Here is a 17,355-nt window from a genome sequence, read left to right on the forward strand (position 1 = left end):
TACATCTCTTAATTGGTTAATATAAACTTAAGGCACAGTCTTGTATCACATGTTGATTTTTTTTTCAAATATTAATTTTTTTGTTTAAAGGCTATCCTTGTAGATTGTGATCATCCCTAATTTAAATATTTTGTTTAGGCACAAATATTTACTGAAAATTATATGCAAGCGGTAAAATGTCATGCAATTGATTGTAAAAATTAATACTTGCTTGACTATTTACTACTGTTTGGTGATTCTTGGTTGATAGCTGGAAAAACAATTTTTGATCAGGCATAAAATGCAAGAGAGCTATTATACACCAATCCCTCTCTTAGCACGATGAACGCATTCCTAAAAATGATAGTGTTATCCGAAATTGCGTATTCTGAAGCATTGGTCTCCATAAATAGCAAGGCTAATTTACTTAATGTGTTCCAAAATGTGTAGGGAAATATTCTTTACGTAATATAAATCTGTGGAATAACACTCAGCGATAAATATGTCACACTATGTATCTTTATAAGCCTACCATAGAATATATTGACAGATACAACACCGCGTAACGGTAGATAGGTGGTTATATACTTATCGTTAGTCGGTTGGTTGGCTTGTCTGCCTGGGTGTGACCTTCATCTTGTTTCAAACCATCCTTTACTGAAACTGATATTACTGTCTGGATATTTACATTATAATATTTCAAAAATTAAAGTGCTTATTCACGTATCACTGCTTGGTTCACACCAATCCATTTATTTAACAACCTTTTCCATGTGAATCATCTGTTCATTTCTGTTCCAGTATCTAATAATAAATAAATTCCCACTAGTTCAACCAACAGCATCAGACTTTTATAAACGTTTGATAGAGTCCTTATTTCATACGTTTGTGTGCACAGTTGACATGCTTAAAACTAAAGTGCAACCAACATAAGTGTGACCTTCATGACATTCTGCACAAAGTAATACTTCTAGTTTTGTCTCAAATACTTGAACACGATGCATTACGCTTTAACTTGGAAGCTATGATTCCAATATGATTTCACTATGATTCCAACTGCAGGTGCTTGCGTACGTACAGTTACCGGTAGACGAATGAGCAGACGTTGTTTGTGCGTGTGAGTTCCCTGCCACTGGCTAGGGTGAAGTTCATCACGGCCTGGTCTGTGGTCGGCGACAACGGAACAGGGACCTGCTGAATAAGGTGAAATAAGCTAAAGAAATATAACTCACATTAATTTAATGTCCGGCTTAAAAATCTGTGCCGAAGTTATGCCAATTTGCAGTATAGTTCCATCACGGTTTTGCCTCATGTCAAAGTGCATTCGACCCACTCTACTTCTGACACGCAATAGTGGCTTAGCCTCCGGTGACACATGTTTACAAACTGCCTGGGTTTGTCACTGGTCTTTCCTGAGAGTTTGAGTAGCTCAACTTGCCTCACTGAAACATGTTTCCACGTGTCTAAGTGGAGCTGTTCTGAGATGGCTAGACGTCTCACGTCATGTGTCTCGCATCCTTAAACCACTTTTAGACGTACCACCATTTTTGAAAGAAGTAGGTATTTCGATTTTACCCATACATTTAATGTGTTTGAATGTACGGCAATTTTGGCTCCAGGTGCTTTCACATGTTTGACCGTTACAGCGTGTCAGTACTGTAATGTATTTAGTTTGATATCTTTCCAAAAATAACTCAAATTCAGGCTGTAATTTATTTTTGAATTAGAAACTACCAAACTAATTGGAGTACCTGTTGACTCTAGAATATCTGATTTATACATAAGCTGTGTTAAGTGGTATATATAAAACATCATTGTAAACAAAGAAAATGTTAAGTGTGGGTGCTGTGCATAAGATTGTATTAATAACAAAACCTTGTGTGATCTATTCAAATTCATTACTATATTTTCTAAAGTCGAAAGTTACGAACATCCTACAACAACTGTATAATTATCGTGATGAACAATATGAATTTTTTCAAAAAATTTCAGTACAATACACTTGGTGTGTCTTGCGGAACTAGATGCCTTGCATGGATTGGGTTTTATGGACTATTACTCTAATGGTGTGATATTCATTTGTTTAAACCATTCCAAACATGAGTGTCTCGAGACAGTCTTAAACAAAACACATATATGATAAATATTCCAAGAGCAAACAACAGATGATTTTTGCTTTGATTAAGTTATTGCTAGCTCTGCGGGTGAAGCAGTACTTCTGGTAAATACAAGTTGCTGTGAGGATATAATGGCTAAGCAACTCATAGATTAAATAGATAGTTAATTAATTGAAATTGGCAACTACCAAATCCACACAAAGATTCGATTTCCGAATTAAAATAGTTACAATTTATGGCATTATCATAATTTGAAAAGAACTTGACAGTTTTCTTAATGTTTACTTTATACAACAACAATGGGACATCTGTGTACAAATAGTCACTTAGAAATAACCAACCTTGGAGCGAAGATCAGGTACATTTCTATTTCTCCTGGTAGACTTGGCAGTCTTTGGCCAACCTCCACACTTCTTCTTGATAACAGCTCCTGATAAGAATGTCTGATGACCTCGATTCTTTTAGTTACAAACCCTGTATTCTCAAACTCCGGACTGGATCTGCTGGTTCTCCTCACTAACTGGCGTCGCCTTTGGAAGTGGATTAGATCATTTATTGTTGTCTTCCTGCACATCAGTGGTTCTCTGAAATCTTCTTTGTTGGTTGCTCTTCTGACATTATGTACTCCAAATATTGCCTTTATGAATTTGGCACTCGTAGTTACTTTTCGTAAAGTTTCAGTATTAGGTCAATTCCTCCGCTTACATATGCTGCATTTTTTGTTGTCTAAAGAATTGTCTTCTATAATATTTTTGATGTGAAATTTAATATTAGTTGATGACAGTTACTTATTATAATCTTCGCAGAAGTCTTATTTTTTGAAAAAAAATTTTAGTGAATTATCATTCTCGAATTGAGTTTATCCCTATCATGACATGTACAATAAAAATTACATTTGTCTTTCCGACACTACGCAGATACAAATTTCTTCCATATTGTGTTCAAGATTCAACTGCCAAAAGTTGCAAATGAAAAACGAATCATCTTTTGCTAAAAAAGACTCTCTTATGTTTTTTTAAACATAAATAAATGCACTTATACTACATTATAAAGAATATTAAAATGTTTTTGGTCAAATATTTTGTTAATCTTGTTCTTTGCCAAGCAGGCTAAACTTATACCTTCATAGTACACTTAAGATATTCCGGTACAACTATTTTTACCGTTAAGCATGAAGTCATCACCGTGTGGCTCCTGACATACGTAATTGTCCACCCAGAATGCACATACCTACATGTCTGGATTGGGCACATTTTGCACAATATATATTATTCAAGGTTAACAGATTTCTTTACTGCACTGGGGTCGATGCCTAGGCCTGTTCAGTCCGGCATTGCGGTGTGTGTGGTAGTCAGGCCGGTACACTACCTCTATTCTCCTTGCTATGCTGCACATTAAGCATTCCAGCATACACATGCCCAGCGAAAACTTGACCGTGCCCGGAATGTGTAGTATGTGCTTGTTATGACCTAGTTCTTTGAAGCACTCGTGCACCAAGATGATCATGTGGTTAGTCAGTCTGAGTACCAACACCACTCGCCACCTAGCCTCTGCGTTCCGACGCACAACCATACATAACTTGCTTTCAGGTTTTTCCATTTAAGAACATGCACTTGTCTCACTCCTCGCTGTTGGCGCCACTTGACATGGGTTTTTAATACATAATTTGGTGAGAGTGGTTCAAGGTGTTTTAATGGGTACTGTGTGGTTAAGGGCAACACGGACCAAACGAGGACTTTAAACTAAGGGCATTACGTAGCCCAATTGATGGAAAAATGAGACAAGACCCCTTTCTTGATGTAAGTTTTTGGACATACGCCATTGCTAAGAACTTTTTCTGTTGAAGAAAAACTAATAAATAAAATAAATAAATAAATAAAAAAAAAAAAAAAACACACAAAATTAAGCAAACAATTGCTTGTTTCTGTTTAGGTAAAACTATTGTATTTGTTTGTTTTTTCGTTTTGTCATGTTTTTTGTCTCGCTTCAACTGTTGTGCTGAATTATTTTGGGTTTCAATATTTTTGTGTTGTCATCATTTGTGGGGATTTTTTCGTTCTCTTAGTACATTTTTCTTTGTTTTTTCTTTGTTTGCTGACCATATTCCTGTTTCGGAATATTTTGTGGTGTTCATATCCTTGGTGACAACAGCAATTGTTTGCTTAATTTTGTGTTTTTTTTTTGTTTTTTTTATTATTTATTTATTTATTTTATTTATTAGTTTTTCTTCAACAGAAAAAGTTCTTAGCAATGGCGTATGTCCAAAAACTTACATCAAGTCATGCACTCCCATTGCACAAATCTTTTAAAGATAAGACCCCTTTCATTAATGCTTTGTGCACAGATCTAGTCAGCTTTCAGTCCCAGACATGCAAGATGTCAATGAAACACATGGGCTCTCTTGGCATCCCACACACCTCTACACTTCCACGCACTCCCATGTGGTTGAAGAGAAAAACATGTTTCCAGCAATACATACCTCACTATACTTTTCGTGCTCCCGTACTTCATGGAAGTTGATATAGAGAAATCCAATGAGACAAGGGATAAACTTCCTCTTTTTTCCTCTTGAGTGATAGAGCATTGTTCACCACGGCCTAGTGCACATGTCATGTAATGAGGGTAAATTATGGCAGGACAGGAGAAGGGTTGGATGGTTTGGAGCATCAAAGTCTTATGTTAGATATAAAATAAGAGAATATTTTCAATCTCCCCAAAGGCTGTTGGTAAAGATGTTTTCACCTATTTTCAGGAAATGAAAACAAAATTTTACCTTAATTTATTTTAATTTTACAATATAAATTTTGTAACTGAAACAAAAAAAAATATAACACCTTCTTAGCATACAACAATTTATGTAATTTAGAAAAAAAATTTATATTTATAAGTATGTTAAGTTTTTTTTTTTGTCCTGTCATGGTACTATACATTCTAAATGTTTTTGACATAGGAAGCTGAGGAACATTTAAAAAAGGAATACGAAGAAATAGAAATCTGTGAAGAATATGTTTCCAAATTATCAGAAGAAACTAATGGTAAGTATGCTAAGTTTACTGGTAACTTAAACTTATCTTTAATATTTAACACAATTCAATTTAATGTAACTCAAACTTATTTGTTTGTATTTTAGTATCAAAAATACTAGGTGAGGCAGAAGGGTCAGAAGTTTGTGAAATGGCTAGTACTCACCTCCTATTGGGGCGAGCGCTGTGCGGCAAGTCTCGACAAGTTTGTGAGGTCTTAGCATTTGTTTATCAGTTGAAGTCATGGTGCCGTGTGTATAGTAGAGCACCATAGTTTTGCATACGACAGTTTTGTCAGAAATAATTAGTCAGTCACGGCAGTTCAGTGCAAATTTCGTCGTCACTTCAACATCCACAGAAACCAAGCTGTTCCCGTAAAAAACACCATTCTTCGTTGGGTTGAAGCACTTCGTACGCAAGGAGTTTTGATGAACAGAAGACCACTAGAGTCTCCATGAACGGCTTGAACCCCTGAAAATGTAAAAGTAGTTCGTTAAGCCCTTCTGCGCAGTCCAGATTGATCTGTTTGGTGGCATGCTGCTGAACTTGGCCTGAGTAATCGTTCAGTAAGGCGTATTTTGCATTTAGAGCTGCATTTACACCCGTACAAATTGGCCATTGTGTAACAGTTGCAGTCTGGGAATTACGCTCAACAACTGACCTTCGTGCTTCAGATGGAAGCAATTTTTCAACAAAATGAAAATCTTATTTTGTTCGTGAGTGATGTTCATTTTCATCTCAATGGTATGGTGAATCAACAGAACTGCCGTTATTGGGCTAATGAAAATCCTAGAGATTTACACTAAAGACCGCTGCATAGCCTGAAAGTGACAGCTTGGTGCGCTATAGCCACAACTTGCATCATTGCCCCTTACCTTTTTGCAGACGATAATGGAAATGCTGTTACCATGAGCTCGGAGTGCTATGTCGAGATGATCAACAACATCTTTTTTCCTAAATTACTACGAAGACGAATATCCCAGGATGGGGCAACGGCCCACACAGCTAGAGCTTCAATGGACATTATTCACCCTCTCTTCCCTCGTCGCGCCAATTCCAGGTTTCGTGATGCTCACTGGCCTCCTCTGTCTCCCAATTTAACCATGTGCGATTTATTCTTGTGGAATCACCTCAAGGCACGCACGTGTATACCAGCACAATCCCCAAACAACAGAGGAATTTAATGAAGCGATTCGCGTGGAAGCCGCCCAAATCGGCCGACTGAAGTTGGAAAGAGTGAATGCTAACTTTCAAGAACGCCTCCAAAAGTGCATCGCTGGTCATGGCCATCACATAAAGTATGTAATTTTCCATACTTGATTTTCTCAAATGCTATGGAAAGACAAACCAGAATCTGTCAATAATTATTTTTTTTCTGAAAACCGTCTTAGTTGAAATTGAAATTATTATAGGTAATAGAAACTTTCTGGAAAAACATAAGAGCCATGAAAGGAAAAATAATGGGTTCCTAGAATGTTCATAGTAAAAAGATGCATATCAAATTATATTATCAGCTTGACTCTGAATTTGACCGACAAACTTTAGCCGCAGGTTAAATGCTTAAATAGGTTGAAAATATCTTTACTTCTTATGGTCTAATGTGCTTCCCAGGGCTTTGAAGTTGGAGCGTAACTCTTTTTATTGCAATTAATAGAGAAAGTATAAAAGATGGAACACTTAACAACTGGATTATGTTTAATTAAATTAAGTTCTACAACCACAGTGAATTTTGTTGCTGTCACAAAATAATTTCATTGAAAAAATTGAAAGTACCACCTTTATTGTCCACATATTTTTGTGACATGTTACTCCCCTGATTATTTAAATTAAAAAGTTTTACGACAGCGACATCTGCGGTGATTGTAGAACTTCATTCATTCAAACATACTCCAATGCTCAGTGCTCCATATTAAAGGTGTTCATCATGTGGTGTTCAACTTTCTGATACAGACCTCTAAGACTTGTAAGATTATGCCAACAATTTTACACTTTAAACATTTCTGTTGAAGCATTAAAAGAGTTAAAATGTTCGTGAATGTTCTGACAGTATTACGTTTCGAAAATATCAATTGATAGTTGCTTTAAAAGCTTACTGAAAAGGCTATTTTTGGTCATTTTGAAAAGGCTTTGTAGACAAGAGCAATACTCAAATATCCATTCTGTTTTTATAAGAACATAATGTTGTCAATTATGAGAAACTTGGTCGCTTTGTCCCCCATTGACACCGCGGGAAATTTAGAGTAAACCTCATATTATGATGACACTGCGCTCATTTCTAGCGTAAAGTTGGGTGAACTGGACTGTAATGTCTGTGTGAAGATGAGATAAAGAGAAAATTGCAGGAACCAGCTTAGAATGTGAAGAAACGTCAAGTAGGAGACGAAGAAATATCGGGGAACATGTCTCAGTGTCTGCGCGTATAGGCGCGAAATAACAAAGCTTATTGCCACCCTCTTAAATAATTTCCCTCTGACTCGCTATGAATTCAGTTTTAGCACTACGATTTGTTAGCATCATGTCGCAGGACTATCAGAAATCGGGCAAGGCAAGATTAATTTGTCTGCACCTATTAAAATAAAATGGGCACCATAATAGCTCAACAGCAAAGAAATGTAACAATTATGAAATTATTTAACATAGTGAACTAGAAAACTTCTTGGTTTGTTGATTCAGCTTGTACCAAGTAATAATGCCAACTTTTCATTTTCTTTCTGAACATGTACTGTCATTCCTGCCCTTCCGTACATAGACTTTATATGTTAAATGAAAATGAACTCATTGATACTATTACATGCTAAATATATTTCCAGTAAGAAAACGTCAACTGGTATGTGTATGGCTGACAAGACTGAAACGCTGTCCACATCTTCGGAAGTTATAACAGTAGAACAATTGGCACCACATGAAATTTGTATTCTGTGGATGAATTATTCACTGTTGCATGTAAACATTTAAAGCGTAATGATTTGCTCGTCAAATTTCGGTGCGAGAGGCTTAGGTAAAATGTAAGTTTTTTTTATGAGCTTCAAGGTAAAAATTAGCAATAGAGGTATTATTAAATAAAGTTTCACAGGGTTGAGCAAGTGAAAAAAAACTACGTAAATAAAAAGCAAGACTGACAAATACTGTTCAATAAAGATAAGAAATGCAGACATTAAAAACTTTTTACCTACTTTGAATGCATATATTTTCCTATCATTATGATAATACCATAGCAAGTTAGTTTTTCCATTGCATCTAAAAAAAATTTAAAGCAATTTTATATAAACCTTAACCAATAGTTTATAATATTTTCCTCTTTAAGGGGCGAAACATATTTAAGAATACATATTAAATAAAATCCGTTTTGGCACAGCCTACAGGCATAGGTAGATTTAGAAATATCTATTTCTTCTGATAACTTCATTAAACATTTTTTTATGGAACAATTTAAGAATTTAATATTAATTGCATCCTTTATGTTTTCTAATATTTGTAAAATACCTGCGTTCTTGTAGACTTAGTAGGTACTTCAAAACAAAAAAGTCTAGAAACGTACGGGCTATGGCATACGTCAAGAAGACATATGAAAAGTGAACAGAGGCGGAACAATGGTAAAATACAAAGAATTTAGGTGTTAACACCCCAAAAGGTTGGTGGGTGTTAAGGTGGATCGTAATATATAAAAATATAAATAAAACAATGAAATCTGGTTACTTTTAGATTATTTTAATAGTTAACTTATTTTATTTTGGACAAGCCAGATTTATCATAATGTGGAAGTTAATACTTTTGGTCACCACTTTAATGACTTACAAACTAATGACAATAAATATTGTTATGAAAATTCACAGGTTCAGTAAACTCAAAATTTAGTACATTAAATTATAATTGAATTGAATTTTACTACACGCAGGCCGGCCGCGGATACTTTGATAATTACTTTACAGATTACATTTATTTTAAAGTAAGTTGCACAAACAAGGTTTCAGAGTAATGAAATCAAAAATAAACTACTTTCCATTATTCTGGATTGACAAGTACTTTTCATTACTATATTGTATACCTTTTTCTTTAAATGGTAGTTGAATAGTTTGCAAATTGTTCGTAGAGAATTTAAAACTTTAAGATTTCTTACATTGTGTCTTCCAAACATAGACTTAGCTGCATGCTAAGTGCTGACATCCGAACGGCGATGTGTGACGGGGCAGATAGCGGACTAAAGTTGACAGCACGATGCGTGGAATTTAGATGGCCGAAATCAGGAACTCAGTTGGGGTAGATGTGGTTGTCTACCCATCACTGGGGATGGAAAATCCCACTGTGAAAAAAAAAAATTCGCACAGTGTTATTAAGTGGTTATGGCCAGCGGGAAAGTTCTCTGCCACAAAGGGCTCAAAAAAACAGGAAATAAAAACGGCACTAAAATCTCTACTCACCAAATTGTGGGGTAGGTCGGTGGTACTATCTATCCATGATGGCAGACGTCCACTAGCGCGGTTGCACGCACTTAATTCACCAGAAAAACACTAACACTAATATGATGTATAAACTTAAAATTGTAAGGGGTTTTTCCCCTGGTCGTCGCGACTACATCCTATAATCTTTGATGTCCGACTTCTCAGGAGGAGAGACGCGGTCGTGGTAGAAGTAGCGCGGCAGATGTAGGATGCTCCCTGTACCACAGTTGATTGACGACTCTTTTTACTTGAGAGAGTCCCTTAGTTCGTGCATTGGCTCAAAACCGAAAAGGGGGAGGGGGGAAGAGAGAAACAGAGTGGGCGGAGCTAAGCGGGCCATGGGAGGAAAAGTGCCTTGGGATTGGTCAGGGCTAGTGCCACAAGAAAAATATAAAACTCTCAATGAGCGCCATCTTTAGTTGGGACAGGTGCCATGAGATAGCACACCGAGCAGTGGTGTTGCTGTATGCCGTCTAAGGCAAAGGGGGATTGGAAGGTGGTGCTCACTGGCGGGAGAAACTGACATTAGCATGCTTAGTTTCGGTTGTGCTCGAGAGATCGCGCACAAGCCTCGTGCGTGGAGCGCAAGCATAGGCGTGGCTTGTTCCTAAAGGAGAGGAGGGGTTGACGAGGGAAGGGGCATGGTCCTTGCCTCGGTCATGGTTCCTGGAAGCATAGCAGAAAACCTAAGAGGGCCAGGGGTGGCGGGGAAGTGTTTGTTTTATGCCGAGACCAGCACATCCGCTTTGCTCGCCAGGGCCTCGAGCCTGGGAAAGCGAGCTAGGCTCGCCTGACGAGGCAGGTACCCCTGCGTGAGAAACAAGGTGGAAGGCACGTCAGGCAGGGAGATAAAATTGACTCGGCTAGCCTACGCTGTGTGTAAGCGTCTGCATATCTCTGCTGAGACGTTGAGACTCTCTAAGACCCTCTGATAAAGTTTTAAGATGTATAGCCCTGGGTGGTATAGATAAGAAAATAAATTTTGATGAGGTACTCTAGCTTATGGGAAAGTAAAAATATTTTAATAAATAAAAGTTGAAAAATTGAGCCAAGAAATTACTGATTTTCGGCTCATATTCCAGAAAAAAATATACATAAAACATTTGCACATATTCCATGCAGCGAAAATGTTTTGAATGTTTTTTAACTTGATATATCCAGCATTATTGAATAGCTTAGAATGATTTTCATACTATGCGTACTAGGTTAGTTATGAATTTTTTTTACCTTTAAACTGTTTTTTTATCCTTGAACTAATACATATAAATAATGTTTTGAATCAAGGTTTTAATAATAATAAGATGGTTTAAAATATATTGAAACAAATTTAATAGAATGAAGTATTGACACTTTGTTATTATTTTAACCTCTGTTTTTATGGTAATAGTTTGTTTCATCAAAAATTGTTTCAGCCAAAAGGTTATTAATAATGTTTAGAATTTTACCATAAATTATTATGAATTTGATAGTATTACTAAACATGTTATGATTTTATTTTTGTCTTTCAACCCTTGTTAATTCCACCCTTTGCAGTGATTATTGGTTACATAAAAATCAAGTTACTTAAGAAAAATGTTTTAGACTGTAATTAGATGGCTTAAAATAAATAAGAATGTATTAGATAGTGTACACGGTAAGGAAGTGTTATTTATTTTCTTATTTGAACCCCTGCTTTTTTCAACATTTGTAGTATTGGTTTGTTGTATCTCAAAGTTTTAGATAATTAATTATTCAATATTTTACGGGTTACTTAATAAGGATGTTAGGCTTGTCTTTGTCCATGAACTCCTGTTTATTTACCCTGAAGGGGTTTAATCAAAATGTGTTTGAGACAAAAATTTTAGATGATATTTATAAGATTTACAAACACTTTGAATGAATTTGATGGTGTGCTTACAGACAGAGTTAATGATTATTTTGTCCTCCAACCCTTGTTTTTGCCACCCCTTGCAGTAATGGTTTGTCATATTAAAAATGTTTTTAGACAAAAGTTTTTGGTTTTACTCCTACGAGTTATAATACGTTCAAACAGATGTGATATACATCATATTATGAAAGTTATAGCGATTTTTCTGTTTTTCAAAAAACCTTACCCATCTCTACCCCTTTGCAAAGGTATTGCCCAGTAACGAATTAGACTGTGATTTTCCATGTTTATATTTTATGTATCAGTTTGGAAGAGATTTGTGAAAAATTACGGAATTTATCGTGTCCACAAAAAAGTGATACATTAAAACAAAACGAAAAACTATTAACAAAATTTCCAGAAGTCGCACTATGGTAACAGCTACAGTAGGTAGTATTTGTTCAAAATCTACCTAAAATAAGTAACAATCTTGGTTATACAGGGTAATTATAAAGTCCGTGAAACATTTCATAAAATCGGTACAGCGAAATGGAAAAGAATAACGTAACAAATTATATACCGCGTGAAAGAAAAACTCTCAAAGTTTTTTTGAATGTAGCGCCAAATAGCTATTTTAAAAAACAACTGACAGGGGCGCTAGTGCATGTAGTTGTTGAAAATGGCTGCAAACCAGGCAGAGAAAGCCTTTTGTGTGCTTGAATACGCCCTTAGCGAATCGGTAGTAAGTGTCCAAAGAGCTTTCCATGGCAAGTTTAACAAAACACCACCAGTTTACAATAGCATAATGAAGTGGTACAAGAAATTCGAGGAAGACGGCTGTTTGTGCGATGCAAAACGGTCGGGTCGGCCAGGCGTGTCACAACAGATAGTGGATTGTGTACGGGACGTGATGGTGCGGAGTCCCAAGAAGTCAACTTATTGGGCTAGTGCAGAATTGAACATCCCTCAGCCAACAGCGTGGAAAATTCTTCGTAAGTGATTAAGAGTGAAGCCGTACAAATTGCAGCTTCTGCAAACCATCAGCCACGATGACAAATTGCTCCGACTGCAGTTCTGCATTGCCATGCATAACCGTCTTGAAGACGATGACTTTGCAAGTAAATTAATCTTCAGTGACTTTTCATCTCTCAGGAAGAGTCAACCGACACAATACACGCATATGGGGGACAGGGAATCCACATGCAACTCTCAAACACGTCCGAGATTCGCCAAAAGTTAACGTGTTCTGTGCCATGTAAAACAAGACAGTTTATGGCCCCTTCTTCTTCGCTGAGAGAACTGTCACTGGTATCACCTACCTCGACATGCTGCAATTGTGGCTTATGCCACAACTTGATGCTGATAGCAGGGACTTCATCTTCCAACAAGATGGTGCTCCACCTCATTACCACAATGTGGTACGAGATTATCTGAATGAGACGTTGCCACATCGCTGGATGTGCCGTGGGGCAGCCGCTAACCAAATGCTACTCCCGTGGCCACCACGATCACCGGACTTGACACCTTGCGATTTTTTCTTGTGGGGATACATCAAGGATAGTGTTTATGTTCCACCTCTACCACAGAACCTTGACGAATGAGACACCGCATCGTAGCAGCTGCTCTTACCATCACTCCTGATATTCTGGGTCGGGTATGGGCAGAATTGGACTATCGATTAGATGTGTGTCGTGTGACACAAGGTGGACACATAGAACATTTATAACGACATAGTGAAAAAAAACTTTGAGAGTTTTTCTTTCACGTGGTATATAATTTGTTACATAATTCTTAGCCATTTCACTATACCGATTTTTTAAAATGTTTCACAGACTTTATAATTATCCTGTATTTACCCACACAGGTATAGTGATTCACATGTTTGTATGCATTATAATTTGCTGCGTATTAATTGATGTACTATAATTACTTAACCTGTGTAAGGTAAGGTTTCATTAATGGATTAATGAAGTTAAACACATACATGGATTTACTCTGTTATGTAAAAATACAAAGTGATATTTACTAGATGAATTTAATTGACACTTGTCATTCCTAACATGGCAAACGACTAGCTAACACAATGAGAAAAAAGAGGGGGCCGGGTGGTTACAGAATAAATAGAACAACCTTTCGTACATAATTTCAATTCTGTTTACTCATGCATTTATACTAGGAAGTGTAAAAGTCCAATTAATTTCATCTAGTATGAGTTCACCATTACCAATACATACAATTTTAATGTAGAATTACGATTATTGTTTCAAAATGATTTTTCATAAAGCTCTGACAGATAAGAGTATATACTCACATGTTCATAAAAAAAATGCTCCTTTTTACAGTAGCTATTTACCTTGACCAAACATTGGGTACTTGGTTGCAAATATTGGTCATGTGTTGGGTTAGATGACTGTATGAACGAATTATGGCTTAACATCTCGTCGAAATTGGGGTGATTGAGACAACTAAACATAATGAAATGATAATGGAGTGAAAGGGTAAATGAACAGGATTACTCTGAGTACACCCAACAGCCCTCGGCAGTGTCTGTCACGTTTAACACTCATGACCCCACAGGAATAAAATCAGTATTGCCTTGTGCGGGGGAGGAGGGCAGGTGCTGTCCTCCGTGTAAGCTTGGAATATGTACGTTATTACAATGTCGGACTGAACGGAATGTGCCAACAACATTATTTGCCGTTGAATTTTACTGGGATAAATACATAACACAAAGGAAATTATGTAAAAATTCAGAAAGGCAAAACTTATCGCATGGGCCAACACAAAAGTTGTGCAGGGTTTCTTTAGCTGTGAGGCCTAGCAGAATGGAAGGAAACCGTTTTGCCGTGAGTCTGTATCAACTCTCATGGGCATAATTACGGTGAGCAGAGCTTCAGAAGTAACCGTGCATTTTGAAAACTGCTCAGGATAACATAGTGGTGTCTGTTTATGAAAAGCATTACAAAAATCTGTACATGGTGAATGAGTAGTTCCGTGCCGTACTTGGATTTAAACTGTAGTTTTATGAGAGTGAAAAAGCCTAAAACACATGTTCTCAGAATAATTTTTAGGTGTGAAACACGGTAGAGATTCTTGAAAGCACCTGCGCACCTTGCAATACACCTTTTTTTTCATTTCTTCACTGTATAATACAACTAAAATCTCATAGTTGTCCTATGCACGACAAGAAGACTGCGGGGTAGTATTCATCTGGGGCTTACAGACGATACCGCGCTAGAGGCTACAGAGAGCGCAGCACTTATCATCTTAGCTCACCAACACAAATACACCTGCACTACTAATGTGAAATCAGAACAAATGGGACAAGTGGATCGCTGGATCATGTGTAGCGTCATGGCTCCCATCGTGCAGGTTTAGCCTTATACTGGGAGGGCAAGGCGGAGGGTGGAAAGACAACACCTCGCGAATGGAGTGGAGAAGACCGTACGAGAGCAATAACTGACATATATTTGTCCCCTCTTTTTTGCTCTCTTCGCAGTCACATGCACACACACAAATGTGAGCTGTGAACTGTCTGCTCTGATGAACACTCTTAAATACCTTCTCTATTATTTATATTAATAATAAAACTGGTCGATGCCAAAAGTCTACATTGGTTGAAATACGGAAAAAAAAAAAACATTGTAAATGGCTATTTAAATTAATTATAACTCCAAATTTTAGTTTTTAAATTTTTGATTGATTGAAAAAAATATTTGATGGATATTGATGAATTTTTTCATTAGAAAGAATGTTTGGGAATTTTAAAAATAGGCTATATATAATTACAGAATTCTGATCCTATGGGGATGAAAAAGGGGTAAATATGGTTCCAGATAATTATATTTCTGGAACTAATCATGCATAAGAAAATATATTGAGTACCAATAATGAACACATGAAAGCAACGAACCACAATTTTTATATTTTGTAAAATCCTACCCTTAAGAGGTGAAAAAAAGGTAAGTAGGTTTTTAGGATTAATAATTATATCTTCAAATTTATTCCAGTATAATAAATGATTTTGGGTACTAACAATGAACACACGAAAACTATTATTTACAATTTTTATATTATACAAAAATTCAACCCCTAGGTGGTGAAAAATAGGTAAGTTTTTTTTAAGGTTAGTAAAAATATATATGAATTTAATCAAGCATAATAAATCATATTTAGTACCAAAAATATACATACAAAAATGACCAACAATGATTTTTATATTTTGCAAAATTCCACCCAAAGATGGTAAATATGTTTTTTATGGTTAATAATCATGTCGCCAAAATTACTAAGGTGTAATAAATTATATTGGGTACCAGTAATAAACATACAAAAACTATCAACTACAATTTTTATATTTTGGAAAATTCAACCCCTAAGTTGTTAAAAAGGGTAAGGATAGTTTTAAGAATAATTATTATATCTCCAAATTAAATTAAGCATAATAAATTATTTCTGGCTACCAATATGTATTAAAGATACAAAAACTACCATTCACAATTTGATCAGTTTGCAAAATTCAAGCCCTAAGGAGTATAAAAGCGGTGGATATGGTTTTAAGGCAAATGATTTAAACTTTTGTTTTAATCAAGCATAATAAATTTTTTTGTTACCAATGATAAACGTGTAAAAACTACCAATCACAACTTTAACAATTTTGCGAATTTCAAACCTTAAGGTCGGTAAAAATAGTATGTGTGTTTTTAAAACAAAAACAAAAAAAAAACTAACACTTCCAATTCAATTAGAACTAGAAGTAAGAAACTAAAAAAAAACTTGCATCTAGAGTTATGTATTGCTTTTTAAGTTTATTAAAATTCGTTATGTAATAGGATTTAAATGGGGTCAGTTTTATATTATTTTAAAAAATATCTTTGAAACTTATTAACTAAGGCATAAATTAAATTATAAAAATTATTATTTATACTTATTTGCAAGGCTCCGCACCTAAGGGGTGTAAAGATGTTAAGTTTGGCTAAAAGGGTGAAGAAAAAAAATTCTGAATCTACTATAATTGAGGGATAGAAATTAAGAATGAATAACAAACATTAAGAGTAGATTTTTTATTTGTTATTTAATTTTACAGGTTTTGTTTTCAAGGGTGTAAAAAGGCAATTTTTTTATATTAAAAAATTAAACTTTCTGTAGCAAATAAAGTTGGATGTAAGAAACATAGCATGAAAAATGTTAAATAATTAATTATATAGTGTACTTTTACCATTTTATGATATTCAACCCCAAATGCAGTGAAACAGGGGCACATTAGTTTTTATAGTAATAAAACATACATACATAAAGCACACACTAAAAACACACACCAACCAAACATACACCAACCCACAAACACTGAAATACACTATAAACAATAACATGCATGCATACACACACATACACACACACACAAAAACACACACTCACTCACTCAATCTCTCACTCTCTCACTTTCTCACTCTCTCACTTTCTCACTCTCTCACTTTCTCACTCTACTTTAATACATCAAACATCTTACAGACGTAATACATGTGAAAAGAACTTTAGAAGAAGGAGAGGAACTAAGTCTTCACAATCAACTTCACCTTCCCCCCATTTATTTCTTGTGGCCGGATTTTACTTTGTGAAGTTAGTACTTGATATTTACTTCCTGTATTATTCTTAAAATCTATAACTCTGGCTGTACCGACTCCTGTGTATCATTTATAAAAATGGCCCTTCCTCAATTTAAGATTTGCATCCATACTTTCCAAAAGCAGTTATGTGGAAGCATGTGGTCTTGATGACTGAAGGCACTAAACTGTCTCACATGATTCTTAAATATTTACACACTATGACAACACTACAGTGGTCTGTATTAATTCTGCAATCTTGTGTGTGTTCAAGTTTTGAGCCTGTATGTATAACTGCATAGAGCACAACCTTTTGATTTAACCTTTGCATTAAATTGGAAATGTAAG

The 17,355-nt window shown here is 35.7% G+C and overlaps 1 protein-coding gene and 1 long non-coding RNA gene across 9 annotated transcripts in view; one reads left to right on the forward strand and one right to left on the reverse strand.

Moving 5' to 3' along the window:
- LOC134533273 (gastrula zinc finger protein XlCGF52.1-like) overlaps positions 1-17,355 on the forward strand; it is a 59,599-nt gene that overhangs the window by 14,640 nt on the left and 27,604 nt on the right. For 6 of the 8 annotated variants that reach the window (XM_063370720.1, XM_063370724.1, XM_063370723.1 and 3 more), the window contains one exon: positions 5,047-5,131. In XM_063370720.1, the coding sequence (XP_063226790.1) occupies positions 5,047-5,131 (85 nt within the window). Of the gene's footprint in view, positions 1-5,046; positions 5,132-5,226; positions 6,506-7,929; positions 11,196-17,355 lie in introns of those variants that run through there. The other 2 variants (XR_010075289.1, XR_010075288.1) reach the window with 2 other exon arrangements.
- On the reverse strand, positions 313-8,509 carry LOC134533275 (uncharacterized). The gene is made up of 3 exons (XR_010075290.1): positions 5,286-8,509; positions 4,576-4,693; positions 313-1,170 (listed from the first exon to the last, which is right to left on the reverse strand). It is a non-coding gene; the product is annotated as an uncharacterized LOC134533275 (long non-coding RNA).

This window comes from Bacillus rossius, chromosome 6, assembly GCF_032445375.1.
Source record: "Bacillus rossius redtenbacheri isolate Brsri chromosome 6, Brsri_v3, whole genome shotgun sequence".
Taxonomy (NCBI): Eukaryota; Metazoa; Arthropoda; class Insecta; order Phasmatodea; family Bacillidae; genus Bacillus; species Bacillus rossius.